Source organism: Fulmarus glacialis, unplaced genomic scaffold, assembly GCF_000690835.1.
Source record: "Fulmarus glacialis isolate BGI_N327 unplaced genomic scaffold, ASM69083v1 scaffold2538, whole genome shotgun sequence".
Classification (NCBI taxonomy): Eukaryota; Metazoa; Chordata; class Aves; order Procellariiformes; family Procellariidae; genus Fulmarus; species Fulmarus glacialis.
In genome coordinates this window covers 36,314-55,583 of record NW_009227399.1, presented here as the reverse complement: position 1 = coordinate 55,583, position 19,270 = coordinate 36,314, and the positions used below count along the sequence as shown (strand labels likewise).

General features: G+C 37.8%; 1 protein-coding gene across 1 annotated transcript in view; it reads right to left on the bottom strand.

Moving 5' to 3' along the window:
• Positions 1-4,595: 4,595 nt before the first annotated feature.
• Positions 4,596-19,270, bottom strand: part of RLF (rearranged L-myc fusion) — a gene marked incomplete at its 5' end in the record, with an annotated part of 45,776 nt that continues 31,101 nt past the window's right edge. The window contains 3 exons of the mRNA XM_009583119.1: positions 4,596-9,341; positions 11,844-11,985; positions 18,360-18,496. Of these exons, the coding sequence (XP_009581414.1) occupies positions 4,596-9,341; positions 11,844-11,985; positions 18,360-18,496 (5,025 nt within the window). The remainder of the gene's footprint in view (positions 9,342-11,843; positions 11,986-18,359; positions 18,497-19,270) is intronic.

Genomic DNA, 19,270 nt, shown 5'->3' with positions numbered 1-19,270 from the left:
AAGAAGCTGGAAATGTTACATCTTCACTGTAAGACAAGTTCTGGTAGCACTTGGAAGAAAAAATGATAGCCTACTCGATGACATGAAAACAGAAATAGACAGTAACAACTCTTAACTTCAGACCTTTACCCTTTTTCTGGCCTCCTTCCCTGATACCCACCAGTGCTAGGCAATTAGAAAGATCAAATAAACAAGCCCAAGAAGAAATCAGGATCAGGATGTGGATTCAAACTGTGTAGTTTTGATGGTGTAACATCTATTACCTCACTGAGATGGTAGTGCATTTTGTAGATGATAAAGAAATGGAGTTCAAAGACTGAAACACACTCTCGGTAAGACATTATTTCTATAACTAGGAAGTAGCTGATAGACCAGTGCAACATTGGTATCTTTCAACAGAAATATGAATACAACTTGAGACCACAGTATCAAAAATCCCAGTAGCGCACGGGATGCCACATCACCAGAGGAAAACACCTCTAAGATGCTCATGTACGACCACTGAGGAAAACCCACTCACCACTTTCTAAATACAATTCTTGGACTGAAGAATATCCAGGACCTGTCTCCATACCTGACAGACAGAAACAACGTTTGTCTCTTTATCTTGTCCTACATTATATTCAAGCTTATGGAAATAGCAGTAATTTAAGTTAACAGCAGCAGCCTACTCAACAGGATCTATAAAGTACTTCAGAGATGTAATTTGTAAAAGCTTGCCCTGTGTATAATGGTGGTAATTTACATGCAGTAACTCTTATTTGGTAAGAGCAGAATACGTTTGAGGAATTGTTTCACACATGACTGTTCCGTGGGATTACAGAACTACAACTGTCACAAAATTCATGCTTAATATGCAAATTTGTTTATACAACAAGTAGCAGGATTAATTTTTTTAATAGGAAAGCTGAACACTGAAGAACTTTAATACACAGCTTAAACACAGTAGGATTGTATAAAGGTAATTTTGTATGATTTTGTAGAGTTCTTTGGTGGCAAGTTTGCAGCAGAGCTTATATGAACAGTATACAAAAAATGCAAACTCATGCAAAGTCATGGTTTTAAGATGATCCATGATTTGGGAGCTTGACAGAGAAGAAGTAGGAAGCTATACTCCAAAGGGAGAGGTAAGGCTGCACCACTGTGTATTTTATTTTGTTCGTTAGTCACACTACAAGGGCACGTGGTACCTCCAAACAACCTGCATTTTGAATTGCTGCTTTTTACAGTGAATTACAAGTGAACCCATTCCTACGTTCATGTCAGAACAGATAGACAGATGCACTGTGAGTTACATTGGAGAAGATGGACATTTGCAATAAGCCTTCATTCATGCAATTTATCCAGCAGTCTTAGGCACACTCTCATAAAGTTTTTATCTTTTACATAGAAAAGCTTCACCCATGCTAAGCAGAAACTCTTCTGTTCCTTATTTCTGGGCAACTCCTGTGGTCCCAGAATCTCTTCAATTATTGAAAGAATTAATTCACAAACTCCATGAGGTTGTTCACTGGGAATCTGTGATCATAGCTTCCTATTGAGCAGAAAGTTATCAGTGCTGACTCCAAGAGGCAACAATAAAAAAGAAAGAAAACAACTTGAAGAAAGTTTAAGTACAATCAAACTTGAGTATCGGTCAAGTGTAAAAAGAGAGAGAAGGAAACTGTGATTGGGGAGTTAAAGTGAAACCTCATCCAGCTTCAGATTACAATATGGGCAAAATATAGCATGGGCAATGGGGGGAGCATGGGGTGGGGGAAGCTCAGATCTGCAATTGGAGCTGTACCATTTGTGGCATTTCTAAAACCAGTAATGTCTCTATTCTCCAACAACCTCAAGTATTCATTAGAGGAAGGTCTAGTGAATGATGTATGAATGAAGTCTAAAAGAATAAATGCAAACTTGTCTGAAAAGTTTTCTCGTATATATCACACTGAACCGTTACCCCAGTTAAAGAAATTTCCACCTGCCAGCTAAGCAACTGTCAACTAACCCTATGAAAATGGAAAGCAAGAAGTCTGTGTTTAAATGCCTTCAGGTTTGCAAAGACATTGTAACTATTCCAAAACTACTAAAAAAAAACCCCAAAACTGTAAAATTACATTATTTGCAACATACTACCTTAAATACCCCATTTACCAAAAGCTGCATCTACATCATAAAGCAGCACCTTGGAAATAAATCCCATTTTAAAATTTTCTTCTGGTTTCTGGCTTGTGTAAACATGCAGGAGTACTACCTTTCAAATTTCTTATGAAAACCGAGTTGTCCCCAGGTCACTCAAGACAACTTCAAGTCCTTGCACAGAGTAGATTTCCATCAGTGTGTGCTCATGGATGGAAGTGGCAGTCAGCATCAGACATGATGCAACTGTCTCAGGAACATACAATTTTGTTACCTTCAAAGAGGACTCAGCTAGCCTAAGGAGTCATCACAAAATTGTCTCCTACCTTTTAAATCTGCAGATACTTGCCTTGGTGGAATCTATTTCTCTTTGCTACTCCCCATGTAGAAAGTTCTTTATTGGTCTCTTATGACTCACCTGATTTATCACGACATTTAATCATTTCCATTTTCCTAACTGTACTCACAGCATTTTAAGTTGTAGGAAGCAAACAATGACATCAAAACTACTTTTTAAAAGATTTGGTACATTTTTAGGACTACCAAAGCAAAAGCCTGCATACTACCTTTGTCTTACCACTTCTCCGGTCTGTGGCATATACACATATTTTCCATCTCATTTCATTCCTGCATTCTCATCTAATTCCTCTCATTCAAAGTACTTTAAATGCTTGAATTCTTTAATACTGTCATATTTGAAGCTCTGGTTATCTAGTGGAAATACAGCTGCTTGACCCAAAACTGAAGACTCAAAATCTCAATGAATATACTATTCATGTCGACCAGTTTTCTTTCTCTAGGCATTGAAGGGGACAGATTGCTTTGTGGGACACTCAAAAAACCCAGTAGTGTACTGGTATCTCTCTAGGCACATTACCTGAAGCAGTCATCACATGTTTATTAAGTTTGCAGTTAATGTCTTTTCCCGTTTTGAGATCCTGAAGATTCAAGTATGTTTGAACATGATGCAAACTTGACATTAAAAGGTATACTTTTTTTTTAAAGAGACAAAAATCACTTTGGAACACACTTTAGCTACTTCAGGTGTCTGACCCTCTTGCCGTATTTAACCTTTTGACCGTAACTTCCATTTTTAAAAGGTAGTGAGAAGATTCATGCACCATATTCCTTTCATTACAAGAAGCTTATAGGTTAGAGAAAGGAAATGACAGGAAAAGATATGCAATAAACTACACTTCTGCTTGGTGTACGACTTTTAATCTAACTTTTATTTTAAGGATACCCAAATAACTTTTGTAAGTGTAGTACGAAGATGCCATTTCTGCCTAGTTTTGGTCATAATACAGTTCTCCAGATAGTTTTTTAGATAGCCTTCTTCATTCCTGCACCCAGCCAATATTCATGGTCTGTTTTAAACAACATTCCCCAAAGTTTTCTCCATTTCCTTTCCACTGCTACTTTTCAGATCACAGTACAAAACCCAACAAAACCAAAGCCCTCAATCAATAAGAAGCTGTGATTGCTGCTTGCTCATTAGCATCCTCACAGAGATTGGGAAATACCACTCACAAGGGAAGCAGATGCTGGGCCTTATGATATATCCAGAATTACGGCAAGAAATGAGACACAGAAGAACACGAAACAGATCTTAAAATATTAGATTACCCTTCTGGTGAATCTTCCAGCTAGGTTTTATTCATTATCGATAAAGCTAACCAGGGAACCCAAAATGTGCACTGATACCTTCATGTGACACGACTCTCTTGGAAGTCCGGCAACGCTCTTCGAACACTTATGTTGTACCATACACTCTCAGAAGCATCTTCTTCCTTTGAAGGGAAAGGTAACTAGGACTTTCTCATCTCTAAGTGGCAAGTGCTTTCTGCCTGTACTAATTATAATTCTTTCAAGTCTGAAAAAAGCACAGAGAATATTATAAAATAAAATGTAATATTTACTCTTCTGTATCTATACTGTTTCATCAGTCTGATAAATCAGTCTGCATAAAACTTAAGCAACATTGTCCAATGCACTCAGAATGGTCCCAAATTCAATTACAAGTAAACCACATTAAAGATTTACTGTACAGTAAACAAATGGGTGAAAAACTGTAATTTATTGAAACTCATAACTCAAAAAATATAAGATGCTGTAGTGTACAATATGTTACACAAAGCACCCTAGGGTGCACATTCAAGTCAAGTAATAACTCCATCGCCCCCCAAACCCTGGTACCCTAGTACTTGTTCCATATACAATCATGCACATTTATTCTTCAAGAGGAAGTCCCCAGTATTCTGATGTGTTAAATAGCACCAAAATCAGCATAGTCCATTGAAAAAAATGGGGAGCTAAATTAACTTGGCCAATACTTTTGACAGATATTATACATTCATGGAATTAAGCAGTCTAAACTAACCTAAACAGTGTGTACTGTAACAATTACTGTTCTAATTTGAAGTTCTCCCCATATAGCAGTAGTGGAGGCAATCTGCTCTAAGCAAAACTACTTACGTACTTCCTACACAAAGCTCATCTGCCTTTTTTGTTGGAAATAAGTCTATGAGGGGCGTGGAAAACTTGGATCTTTCAAGAACAACTACTGGTCTTAAGTAATGAAGCTGTTTTAAGGCAAGGTCTCCACAGTCTGTTAGTGCCTTGTCCAAGATCGCCCTCAAATTTTCTAAAGAAGGGGCAGATGACGATTCTGACAACAAGGGCTGGATTTCTGTTAGCTGCCCATGATTATTTTGGGTTATGATTGCATTTTTGTCATTTACAAAGTTGTTTACTGGTGTATCCCCTTGATCGTCTCTCTCTTTTTGCAAGGTTTTATCTACTGGCAACTGCTCAGGAGACTCCCATTCTACTACCTCATCAAAATCATCATCATCGTCGTCATCTTTTCCCTCACTTTCCTGAATAAATTTTAAAAATGAAGACTCAAATCCCATTGGTTTATATGTCTTTAAATCAAATGGTTTGGACATTGGAGGCTTCTGAAATTTGTCTTTTGTAGCACAAAGTACATTTCTTTTTGCATTTTGATTAACTGCACTATGTTGACATCCTTCTGGGTCTTTCTCTCTTGGCAACTCTAATTGCAAACTAGAGAAATAAGAGCTATTCTGTCTTTCACTATTTTCAGAAAAATCTTCAGTTTTACACATAACTGTCTCCCTGATGTTATGCTCTTCAAAACAGGTGTTCTTTGAACTGTGGTTATATTTTAAAGTGCCTGAATACATAAAGGCACTTGCATCAAAACTCACACTACTCGATGGACATCTTTTTTGGTCTTCATTGCTTACATCTTGAGAATCACAGTCAGTATTTGGAACAAGAGGTTTTTCACTTTCCTGCACATATTCAGGATTAGCTGATTTATCTTCTTTAACTTTTACACCTTTTTTATCCAAGTCTAAAGCTGTTTCGGAGCAGGATTGTTTTTCAATCATTATGCCACATTTAACACAAACAACAAGTTTCTGAATCCGTTGCTCTATATACATATTGGTCATCTGATGTGTGCGCTTATAGTGCCTCACTATACTGCTTTCCAATTTGACAACGGACAAACATCCCTGAACCATGCAAGGGTACTGGGTCTGGTTAGACTTCTCTTTGCACATTTGTAGGGCTTCCTCTTTTGTTTTGAAATTCATCAAATGCTTTTCTCTACTTCTGCTAATTCTTTTAGATTTTTCTTTTAACTCCTTCCCATTCTGCTTGCTTATGTCAAAACTGTCTTTCAAATAACTTTGTTCATTTTTATCTTTATCTTGATTATCTTCCTCCTCTTTCTGATTTCCAAAGAGACTATCATAATATTCACTATGTCGGAAATATACATGTTGAGAGTAGTGACTGTAATTTGTGAAAATTCGATCACAGCCATTAAGGTCACAATGGATTTCAAAATCTTTGTTTAATTTTTCTTCATTGGCATGTTCTTCTATTAGGTGCTGTTTAAGCTTATTAAAGGTATAAAATACAGCAGGGCACTGGGCTTGGTTACAAGCAAATCTTGCAGATTCAGCTTCAGAAAGCAGTTTTTGATCCTCTAAGTGTTCATTGTGGAAGTCACTACAATGCTTAGCAAGAGCTTTAGAACATAAAAAACGCTTACCGCACTCTTTGTATTTGCATGCAAATATTTTTTTACATTTGACAAGTTCCCTTTTTGTTCCTGCTTTGTCTTTTTCTAAGCAGAGCTGTTCCTTATTATACTGGTGAACGGTTCTATAATGGCGAATCAAACCTTTCTGGTTGGTAAATGCCGAGTTGCAACTTTTATGTATACAGTGAAATGGTTTGTGGTACTTATGCAATATGTAACATAAGTTTCCTTTAGCAACCGTTCTTTTGCTTCCTCTTCCCTGTCTTGCTTCCAGTTCTTCCTTATGACTGTCCAGAGAAGCTATGTTAGATGTTTTTCTTGTTACATTATTGTCTGTCTCTTCACTGGACTCCAAATCTGTCTCGGAACTACAGTCTTCCTTTTTAGGATGACACAGCTGTTCAGAGTGGTCTGAATGTTCAATGAATTCAACGCTGGTTGCACGGACAGGTGTTGGAACAGTGCTATTTTTATGCATGTCATCTGTACATAAACCTACATGATCAAATTTTTCATTAGAACATACCTTGTGAGCTACCCTCTCACAGCCAATTTGATGTTTGTTTCTATAGTGAATTCTAAGGTGTGTTTTTCTTGTAAACGATCTTTGGCAAATATGACACTTAAATGGTGAGTACCGATGCTGGAACATATTTAACTGAAGAACCATTTCCTTTGAATAGTTATGCTTTTTAACATAATGCATTAAGAGAGCTTCTCTGGTCACAAACTCACACGTACATCCTTGACATTCACAGAAAAATGGTTTAGCTGCCAGTTGAGTAAGGTACTGGCTGGGTAAATTATTTTGTTGCTCTTGAAGCTGAAATTTTGAGGTAGTTTCATCTACTGACTCAGGGCACTTGGCATCCCTAGATGAACAGGACTGTAAAGAGCCCAAAAAAGGCTTGTGTCTTGAAGAATTCTGAATGTTAGAATTTTTTAAGCTTAGATGTTTCAGGCCTAACATTAGTTCCAACATGTTATCTTCAATATTTGATTCTTTAGAACTGTCATAAAAAGATGTTTCTGGGGAAGAAGGACAAGTTTCTTCCTTCAGGCCATTGCTTCCTTTAGCATCTATAGTACAATACAAGCTTTCTGGAGAGTCAGCATTTGTATCTGAATTATGACCTAGCTCTGTACTAATGTCTGTAGGGGATTTACTGTCCTGAGTGTCACTCAACAGATCGAGAAAGTCTTTAGTTTTCATCTCCATATTTTTTTTACCTTTAAAGTTATATGGATGGGCCCTGCGAAGGTGTTTTTGCACACTTCTGGAATTTTTGTATGTGGAACAGCAGCCTTCAAAACCACAGGAAAGTTTTTTTTCATCAAAGCAAACTGCCACATTGGAACACTGTTGTTTCACATCTGCTGGATGGAAGACTCCTTCCTGGGACATGAGAAAACCTGAAACTGATTGATTGTGAGCCATTGTTTCAATTGGTAGAGGAGACACCTGGCCTTCGTTTACTGCAGTATCTGCGCTGTGGTCCCCACAATGAAGACTGGAATTACTTTCACTGTCTAGATCTTCACTGTCAGAGAGAGCTTCTTCCTTAATCTGTGGAATTTCCTGAGAGCCTGAGGGATCCAAGTTATCATTCAGACTGGAATTTTCAGATTGTTCAAGCAGCTGAGCCTCTGGAAGATAACTGCATTTGTCTTTTGAAACCAGCTCTTCAAGTTTTAATGTTTGCTTCACTTCCCCATTTGACACTTCAATATTATGCACTGCAAGGTGATTCTGAAATTCAGTTTTTGAATAATAAAACTTTTTGCAGCCAAAGAAGTTGCAGGTGTATGATGCGTCTCTGAAGTGCTGTGCCTCGTGATGGTAAAGTTGCCCTAAGTCACTGAAAACAATATTACAGCCATTTAGCTCACATTTATAACGCAGATCATCATGTGTTTGTTTGTGATTGAGAAGCTCATTAACTGACCCAAATCTAGCATAACAATCCATTGACACACACATATACGGTTGAGGTCCACAGTGCACGCGTTCATGCTCCCGCAAATGAAAGGATGTCATGAAGTGTCGGCGACAGAAAGCACACTTCTCTCTCCTGTTTTTCATATCCAAGTAATGTTTTGCATTCTCATCATTGTTTTGATGTTCAGCTTTCAGATGTACACTTAAGTATTTAAACTGTTTAAACACTCTAGAACAATCCGTTCCAGGACATGGATAGATGTCTCTGTCTTGTAGCTGGCAATTTTCCAGTTGGCTAAATGTGACATATTCATGTGTGTCATTTTCAAAGTTTTCGGGCAGCTGTGGCTGATGTGACTTTTCCTGAAACGCTGGGGGCGGGCTGCTGGAAGCTGTTGTCTTTTGTGGTGATCTCTCTTTTTTCAGTATTATTTTCTTTTTAGGTCTGTGTGTTCTACTAGGTGGCATTTTAACATGTTCCATTACATGTGGTACAAAAAATTCCTTTCTCTTGAACTTTTTTGTACACACTGGACATGTATAAATACCATCTTCCATATGCATCTTAGAATGATGCAGTATTCTAGCCTCTATACACTCCCTTTTGCAGAGCACACAAAAAAATTTGTATTGAAGCCATCTCTGGTATCTTTCTGAAGAACCAATTGGTTTTTTTACTCTTGCTTTTTCTTTAGGGTGGTTCATTGTGTCTTTTCCTTCATAATATTTATGTTCTTTTGTCTCATCATAGTCACTAAAGAAAGTTTCTAACATGTCGGTTTCATTGATTGACATATTACAACTTGCATCATCCTCGGAATCAGAAGCTACTTTCCCTAACAGTTTAAGGCAATGTCGCTTTAAAGTCTTCCAGTCCCAAAATTCAGGATCAAACGGCCAATATGCTTTTAAAGCTAACAGCAGCTCACAACGGAGTGAATTTGGAACCAGTGCATTTTCTTCATCAAATTTTTGATCTGGTTGCATATAGAGCTCTTCCAACACATTAAATCCACTCAAAGTTGGCTCAAGTAAAAATTCTGTGAGCTGACAAGCTCTTCTAACTTCAAGGTCTTCTGGTAATAGGCATGCAATTGTTTTACATACTGATGTCTTCATTTCATCACTTCCATTTGATCTGATCTGAAGGGCTCTCACACATAACAAAACAGACACAGCAAGTCCTGCTTCTTCTGCCTGTTTAAAAAAAAACAAAAACAAACAACAAACAGCCACAAAACAAATGTTACTTTTCTTCGATAAGTACATTCTCTCTAGAACTGTTCTAAGAAAAAAACGTGCAATGAGAGCATCCAATAGACTACAGCCCATTCAGAAAGTATTCAGGCTTCTGAGTGTTAAGTGCCTGAGTCACTGAGCATACTCTAGAAAGTTGGAGTTTATTAAAATGTGAGGAACCTCTTCTACTTTTCAAGCGAGGGGAGCCACTTCACATTTAGTGCACTCTGTGGAGGAGTCACACGAACTAGTTTAGGCATTAGATGTTGCAAAACATCTAACTCCTCTCTCTCTCTTCATTGAGTGACTCTCAATCATAACTAAGTCAGATGTCTAAAAGAGAATGGTATAAATCTTCCATATACATTCCTGCCACAGCATCCACACAGGATATTAATTTAGAACATGCAGTACTGTGTAATAAGGAAATTAATGTAAATTCACACCCTGAAACAAAATAACCTTCAACAGCATAAGCAGTACAGTAGCAGAAATGATTCCTGATGAAGATAACTGGCACTTCACTTCCAAACATTTTCTGAGGAGTCTGTGCAACTTTGAGGTGCTGCTCAATAGTATCAGGAAGATACCTACAAATATTATTCACATGCTAATTTTAAAAAATATCATATTCCAAATTCTGCATGGACAAAATTGAAAGCTACCTTGTTCCAAAAGCATACTTTTCAGCATAAAAAATCTGAATGCATGAAGTAACTATTTAGTCATTATTAATAAAGATAAGTAACAGTCAAGGTATTTATGAATAGTGTAGAGAGATGGTATGTGGCTAACATAACCACATCCACACCAGCTCAGATGGTAAAGATCCAAAAGAACTAAGAACAAGTTAAACGAATTATCAAGCTCTTATACTCACTGTGCACCGCCTACCGGAAGTCATGCAGTACCTTCTTTAATTCAATAACAGTGTTAATTTGCTAGACAGCAATAAAAAAGCTATTTTCCCAGGAGAAGAAATTTTAATATGGTTTAGCAGGAAACACAGAAAGAACTGGTATATAGTTAACAATGTATTATGCTTTAAGTATAAAGTGCACATTCATGCACATTTTAAAAGTAGAAATAGGCCAACTTTAGAGAAACTAGGAGCAAACATTTCTCTATGCAATCACTACCGGAATTCATCTCTGCCAAATTAGAGTTCTGGACTCTCCTCTATGATCTGTCAAAAGGACAATCATGTAACCTTTATCTCTATTTTGACTCTAAAACAGGGCTCTGATACTTGCTCTTCTCTTATCAAATCACACTTGATAACTCATTTGGTTCACAGGATTAACCTCTAGTCAGTGAAAGAGACTCTCAGGCAAACAAATCTGAAGCTGGAGAGAAATTTAATTGAAAAAAGGAACAGTGTCTGTTTTAGTCATAATCCATTTGATGCCTTAACTCTGAACTAACTCATGTCCATATAAGAATGCAAAAAGATGAACAAATTTGGGAGGGTACTGTTAATTGAAACATTCATGAAACTGAAGTTCATATTCTACTCTACATGTGCAAAACTACGCTGTTTTTCAGGAAGAAATATCTGAAATCTTTTGGAAATGGTGACATTCCTAAGGGAAAATCCTGTATCTAATTTAGGGTCCATGACCTGTGTAATACTGTTACTAAAACAGTTAAAACCCTGTTACTATCAGCTAGCTTATTTTTCCTCCATTAAAGTGTGCCTGATTAATTTTCATTCATAATTGCCCTCCTCAAATCTACTCTCATATAGTGACCAGACAGAGGAAATTTCAGTCTAACCAATTCCAAGAGTCACAGTAGCCATCAAAGGAAGACAGAAACATCCCATTGAGCAACTACCCAGATTAACCATAGCTGTCCCTTCTGCTCTGCTTATGAAGAGCATGCTATATTTGCCTCCTGGGAAGATGGATCAATTAAAGTCTTTCCATTACTCCTCAAACAGAGATTATGAATTTATAAAGATTGCTGTTAAGCAATTTTTTGAACCTCTCTGCAACTTTCTAAAGATAGGCATCACAATAGAAGGTAGAAGTCTAGATGTGATTGCATCACACATTTTGAAGAAGGTATTTTCTCAGAATGCAAAAATATGAGACATTTCAGCCAAGTCTCCATCTCTTAGAGATGCTGCAGAAAATTGTTGCTGTGCCTCATTTCTAAACAAGCATCAGATCAAAACACAGCTATGCTTTGTTTGCAAAATACTGTCATACTGTATTTTCAGAGTAACAAACAAACCATTCCACATTGATTGAAGGTCACGTCAATGTGTCAAGCTGACACAAAACTACAATGGCAGGCATTTTTCAGAGATTTTTATTAGTAAGGCACTTAATCAGAAAATATGAATAACGAAATAAGCTGTATTTCATATCAGTTCAGCAGAATTATTAAGAAAACAATAAATTCATGTAAACAGTTCTGGCTGTGTCCAAAGACTCTGGATTGCAGCTTACTTACTTCAGATTGTATGACTCTTATCAAGAAAAATAAATGCTGTAGTGTCTTGGCAATGATGCCAAACTGGCGACATCTCTCCAAAAAGGAATCTAAAGAAGGATCTAGTCTTCTCTGCAGTTTGCTCCAGAAAAGCGTCAGTTCCCTGCAAAGAGTTGAAAGCAGAACATAAGAACATTGCAGATATACACAATTTGTCCAGAGTCTACATACTTTCCTTCAGAGTTGACGCCACAACAATTTAAGTGTTACTAAGAAGCAGAACACACTTCAATCAGGTCTACATCTCCAAAAGATGCTGAAGACGACTGTTACTGTGCCTTACTCCTAAACAAGCATCAGATCAAAACACAGTATATCTCCTGTTATTTAATGGGGAAAGACACTGGCAATGGGATTCATCTCACTTACTGCAGGCATCTATAGCTGCATAGACTTCCTCTATAGACAAGGAAAAAAACCCCACACTTGCAGAGCCTTAACTTTTCACATAGAAATTTAAAATAGGTAAGATGAATCATAACGTAAAGTAGCCACTTCTCTCCCACTAGGCAGGTAGCTGAGATGTTGACAGCTGCATTCAAATGATGTAACTGCCACTCAGTGCTTTAAAAGATACCTCTAACAGAATGCACTTTGTAAAGTGTTACATAAGGGATATGTAAGCTGAGGGCTTTGTCTACTGTCTTTGAGCAATTATCTGCTTTACTGCTCATACCATTTGAGCGCAGAGCTGTTCTGTTAAGCAATTTATTATAACCAAGGCAACACAGCCATTGAACGAGGCAATCTGTCACTTTGTGTTGCTTGCCACCACAATGAGTACTACAGAAATGGAAAAGCAGCAGAGTGATAGGATCTGTATTTTTTGTATCACTTGAAAAAAGTTTTTCTTCTATTCCTTTAATAGAGCAAACTTTACCTTTGCTAACTTAACCACTCTGTGCATCAAATTATACATATAGGTTTCTAGATGCAAGGTCAGTCATAGCATCTAGAACCAAAAATCAAGAAAACACACCTAGGCAAACTTTACACTGAATATTGGCAAGGTTTTTCCTTTGAATTATTGCAATCCTACTCTTGAATCCTAAGCCAAGTGAAAGGGAATGAGGTCTTGTTATGGATCTGACCTGGGATACATTTATTGCACAAAAATGGACAATATTTACTGTTAACAGTTTTTTGGGGTTTTTGTTTGTTTTGTTTAAAGGCCTAGAAATGCAATTAACAGCCTTTCATAGTCAGGAAGAGACAGCTGAGAAGCTAGATAGGCCTACAAGAAACTAATATACAAGCAGTATAATTTAAGGAGTTTTAATTTTAAATCCTAAAACAGAACTAGAGAGGGAAAAAAGGTAGACACCCAGAATATCGGCAACTTTTTCTACTGTGCTTTAGGCCCAAGAAGCTGACAAAATGTAAAATTTAATTGAACATCAGGATGACTAACATGGAAGAATTGTATGAAGCTTACGCAAGGAAGGCACAGAAAATGTATATATAAAGTATTACAAAAAATTTTAACTCAGCATCACCACAACAGAAACAAACTTGAAAAGTAGTTTATCAAGACATCAGTCATTTTGTATATCTATTCAGTACGTTTACATAGTGGGGAGTTGGAAGAGTAGTGAGAGAAGGGCTTCACTCTGGATAATCCCTTATTCCTAACAGGTTTTGGCAGAGCAAAAACTTTTCAGTGTTTGCCCTGTTCTCTTTCTCATCCTGTCCCTTCTTTTTGCAAAGCTAAAGCACGTTGTTGGAAGGGGTCCTCAAGGATGGTGATGTAGAAGTGTTCCTCAGACAATCTTCACACATATGGAAAGGCAAAAAAGGACAACTCCCAGTATTTGGGCAATTTTCCATTTCAAAATTGATGTGAGGCAGTGCAGAGAACAGAAGGAGCTCCAGACAGACAGATACCTAGTAATACTTAGAAGTTTAAAAAAAAAAAAAAAAAAATCTTACTAATATATGAGACGAGAGAGAAGTTTTTTGAAGTTGTGCTTAGCTACAGTTCATACTTAATGCCACTTGCGTTAATGCTAAAGACTATGTTATTTTATGGATTGACGAATTGCCTGACTCCTTGGAGACTAAGGCAATCAGCTAGCTCAGAACTACTGCCCAGAGCAGCACTACTTCTTAGATAAAGTTCCAAACACAGGAGATACCTCCAGTCTTAAAACTAGCATTACACATTACATTACCATTATCAGCAATAATCATTGCAAAATCTTCCAACTTTGGTGAGGAATAACCGAAGTTTGCTTTCATCTTCAGCTGTGAAATGAAGCTTCACACCAACAGCACTAATTCACATACATATACGGTTTACTAATCTTCTCTTGGAGGTACAGACTTGAGGTTACAGGATGAGTTGAGCCAAGCTAATGAAATAGCTTAACCTCTCTAAATATGCAAGAATAATAGTAAGAGGTGCTGGGTTGGAGAGTTAGCACTGTGCCATCAGGCAGATGCTAGAGCAGTGAAGACGGGAGGGAAGGGAGGTAGATTTTCCCTTTCTAGAGAGAGCGATGTTACAGCTGAACAGATTTAACAGCTACAACTTCCAGAAGCACCAGTGTTGCACTTCTTCGCTGCTACTTGTCTGACCACATGGTAAACTAATCAAGCATTAACCTGTAGAAAGCTATACACAGTTTTGGCTGGGTTAGAAGAATGTGCTCACTACAGATGGGCCCAGACCCAGAACAACAGACGAGGCAGACTTGTGCAGCTAGCATCACAACATGGCAAGAATTTATCTTCTGCTTTTTTGGCAGCAGCAGCAAATTGTTAGGACTGGCTCAAGTATGAGTATGGCACCAAAGCTCTATCTTCATCCACTATGCAAGACACTCATCCACACTAACAGAGTTTCAAAAGCATCGTCACTTTCACCTGCTGTTCACAGCTGTCAACAGGTCTTTTCCTTTGTCTAAACCTGAATACTTTCAATCTGCATCACTTAGGCTGGTTCACTCTGACACTGCACAACGCAAGATATGGAGCAGAATAATGGGAATGGGTGGCTGGCAGCAAGCAGGATTGCATTGGACAACACTGCTTGGTTACAGTGTCTGTTAAAGGCCAGCCAGGGGCTAGCAGAAAATGTTTCATCAATGTACTGCTACTCTAAAAATCAAGAAGGATGTGATCCAGAAAATTCTGCAGGAAACAATTTTATTTAAGGATCCTACAGTTGAGTGAAACATTTTCAAGTATGTATGGTAGGGCTTGTCTGTTGAACTGAATCCATTAACAGCACAAAGGGAAACTACACCGTACCAGAGGGTCTCTGCTCTTCTTACTCCCTGCTCTCCTCTCAAAGATCTTTACTAAACATTTTAGTCACCACTCAGTTCTGGTCTATCAAATTACATAATGCACCAGAAGTACACTATGAAAACTGATCAAAGCTTAAATCATTTATTGACTTGAAACATCATTATGCAGGCTTATGATAAAATACACACAACAAAAAGTTACATTTTATTATTAACAATCAAAATCCCAAACATGTTAATGACATTACTAGAAAAATTCGGAATCCAAATCATCAGTAGAACAAGCATGACAGAGTAAAATAACCTTTCAACTACAATCCTGTCTTTCTGAACTACACAGGCCCTTCTTTGAAGTGAATTAAGCAGTTGCTGCCCCTTAAAACGAGCAGTTGATCGCAGAAAGGAGTATGTGTCAGTTCATGTATTCATTTAACTAAGTATTTTAAGTGTATATTTATGCTGTACTTAAGCCTATATAATGGCTAGCAAGCAACCTCTAGCATGTGATTCCTCCACATTAATTTTAGCTGTAGGATTAGGCTAAATATGCATATTGCAGTGAGTCCACCTTAACATTTCCTGTCCTTCCAGCAAGCTCTGACATTTGTCATGCTTTTGACCGAGCTCAATTTATTAATGCAGAGAAAGCAGCATTACCTTATCCCTTTTCCAGGGTACTGATTCAGATCAGTTCTGCAATGATTTCAGTGATCACCACAGTTTTTATGGAGCAGAGGCCTCCTCATTTTTGTGAGCCATAATATCCACTACATCTGTAATGTGTAAACTCATGCCTCATCAGTTAAGCTGGCTGATCTGACAAAAGTAATCCTCCAAATTAAAAGCTTTATGTCATATCAGCCACTTGAATTCATTTACCTTGTGGCTAAATAATCACTAGATCTGCATCTGCCACAAGGAAAGTAGGTGGAGGTCAATAAAAAAAGGCCACTCCATCAAACAGCAGTTCACCATTAGACCAGCAAGGCATCCTGATTTTCAAGCAATAGTACTTTTTAAACAGACTTAGAGGTACAGCCTCAAAGTGAGAAAGTAATCTGATGGTCAAGAAGTATTACACCAGTTTTACAAGACAGGAGTCCATCAGAAGGTGAACTTCTTCAATCTGGGCTCCAGCATCCTGGAAGCTTTGCTCTTCAGTGGGTACAGACCGCATCAGTTGTGTGCAATTCTGTTGTACAAGGAGTGCTATGTATGGTACTAGAATTTGAATTTATACACCTATACAACTTCAGTGTTAGATAGAAGACTTCATTCTCCTGTCTCATCCCTGAGGTAAGGCAGCTGGAACCTGAGGATTTTGTCCAGATAGCAGCAGAGGGGGCAACTGTGGCATGCATGGACATAGCAGCACAGCTTGAACCAGCACCTTTCATTTGAACAACCATTAACAACAGTGTAGACGTAATGACATGACTTCAGCACGAGTGACACAAACCTGCTAACACCTTCTGTAAGTAGGAACATACTTGTGTTGCTAGACTGTGCTAACATTTGTATCTTTAAGCCTTCACTGCTTGTCACCTAGGCTACCCAATTTTAAAGCTGATGTGGAAGTACCTACTCCTGTTACAGCTGCATCATGTTTTGTGTAGACTTATCCTTAGGCAGGCCCCTTCACGGGACAGACTGGCATGGAGATGAGAAATCTACAGCTCTAATTGATCTCTCCTGACTTATTAGTCAAGAGAAAATGTAGGTTAGACAGAGTTACTGGACCTGAAAGTTTCATTCAAATTCTAACTAGTTTCAATTCAGACTTCGTCCTGGAAGCAAAAAATCTACCCACATTTGTTGTCACAAAAAAGAGATGTTGTTCTGTAACAGTAAATGCTACATCACTGAAGTCTGTTCTCCAGTCCCAATAGTTTAAAAGTCTCAGCTACACATGAAGTCCAACTCTCTTCATTTGCACCCTAGGGATACAGCTTTTAAATAGAACTGCTTAACAAGTCTCCTTGGACAACAGCACATCATTTAGTTCACCCTGAAATAATGTTAGTTGTTGTTGGGTTTTTTTGTTTATTTTTGTTTGCCTGTTTTTTCTTTAAAAAGAGATCATGGGATGGACTTCAGCTTCGTATCTCTTTGGACATGGCTCTAATCTAATCTCTAATGACACATTTCGGTAGTGAAAAACAGTCGGCCTCTAGAACTTCTCAAGTGTGGTGGACTCTCTCCTCTTGAGTCTTCCACAAGTTCATTTCTCTCTACAAGATATGCTTTTGCTCAAAAAGACACTTCTGACCTGAAACAGAAGCAATACGTAAATACTTCTGGCCTTTTTGTAAAGATGATTGGACCAGACTAAACTATCAATCATCCTGCTGACACTTAAGTGCTATGAAAACTTTTCTTAATGGCTTTAAAATGTGGAGTGAGTAAATGAACAATGCCACAGCTGACTGAATCCAAATTCCCAAGATATACTTGAAATGTCTGGTAATGTAAAGCTTTATCCAGATCAGCGTTTAAACAGGAGAAAACTACACATTCAGCCATGCCTTGAAAGCCAAAACTACAAACCCATTTTGTAAGGGGCAGAAAACAGCTTCCCTGCTTTGGCTGTACCAGTTTGCCACTGCTGAAACAGAGATGCAAAAAGTTTTGATCTCCAGCCACTTAGGAGGGCAGAGAAGTTTTTATAGGCACAATTTGGCCAAGATCTAGTACTACAATTCTCAGTTATAGAAATTACAAAAATATAAAAAGGCTCTTGGGGTGAGGGGGAAGGGAAGTTACAGGGTGCTGCCTCTGCACATTCCTACTACTTACATCTCTGTGAAAGAAGAGGAAAAAGACATCAAACTCATGGGTCTAAGCATTCAAGAGGGAAGAACTGAATTACAACATACTTTGTGGAACCACAAAGCTTAGGGGTTTAATATCAACCCAGACAGCACTGAACCAGCACTACTTACAGAGCTACTATATTGTTGAAGCATTACTGTTAATGCCAACAATATGAGTGCTGTATCATTTCTAAATGATTTAAACATTACTTTAGTCTAACTGCTCTATTACTGTAGCAAGATGAGTCTTATTTATTTTGTCACAAGTTATCCAGAAAGTACTTCAGTGTGATGTATACTTCTCAAGTTAAAGATACATCCACTTTCTCTGCATATTTTTGTACTATACTAGTTCAATTCTCTTGCACGGAAACCAGTGAGGAACAGGAGTAGCAGTAATCCTTACTACCTACCAAGAGCAATACACATTTGCTGTTTGAAGCTGATGAGTAAGGTATGTTGTACAAAGAATAAATGCAGTGTTTTCTTGTCCCTCAGATTCCAGATTACATATGATGTCCAGTACTTCTTTGCAATCCACCTTTGCAATCTTAAAGAAAAAAAAAAGAAAATTAAAAGAAAAGGCACTTTATTCTCAGTATGTTTACAAAATAAATGCATGTTTACTGTATCAAAGGAAACGGTCTCACCAACATATGAACAAAACACCATGTCTCCTTTTAATAGCCAGAATTCATACCACACCTTTCAGCTACAGAATGGCATGAGAAGTTCACAGGTTAGTTCTGATCCCTTCTCAGTATTAGTTTTCTTTGGGACCATCTTCCCTTTTGGGCAGCTTAGCAAAATACTTACATACAGGCAACAGTCTATCTAAAACTTCCTATTCCTTCTCTGCACTTGCAGGCATCCCTGTTTTCCTTTTGAAAATTAAAACCCAGGTCCAAAAAGGTCAAGAGATGTGAAAAAGCCAGTCTCTTGTCCTCTTTGTCCATAAGTGCTGATCCTGAATCGCATTCCAAAGCATGATGTTAAAAATAGAAGTGTTCAGAGGAGAGAGAAATCCCATGGAAGTTCTGGAAAGCCTACTTAAAGATAGCAGCTACCTGTGTATCAAAACAGGGCATTAGCTTGGTTATAAGGCAAGTATTTTAGACCACAAACAGTAATAATGAAGTGCTTTTACTAGTAAGATAACACTATTTTTAATACATTTTTTCCACCCGATCTATTCCACTTCACAGAATAGGCTGTACTCAGGCAACACCTACTTTAATCAGCTGTTGCTAGTATAAACAATTCAAACCTCTTGTTAACCATGAAAAATAATGATATAAAAAGAACAAAGGGAAGTTAAAATATA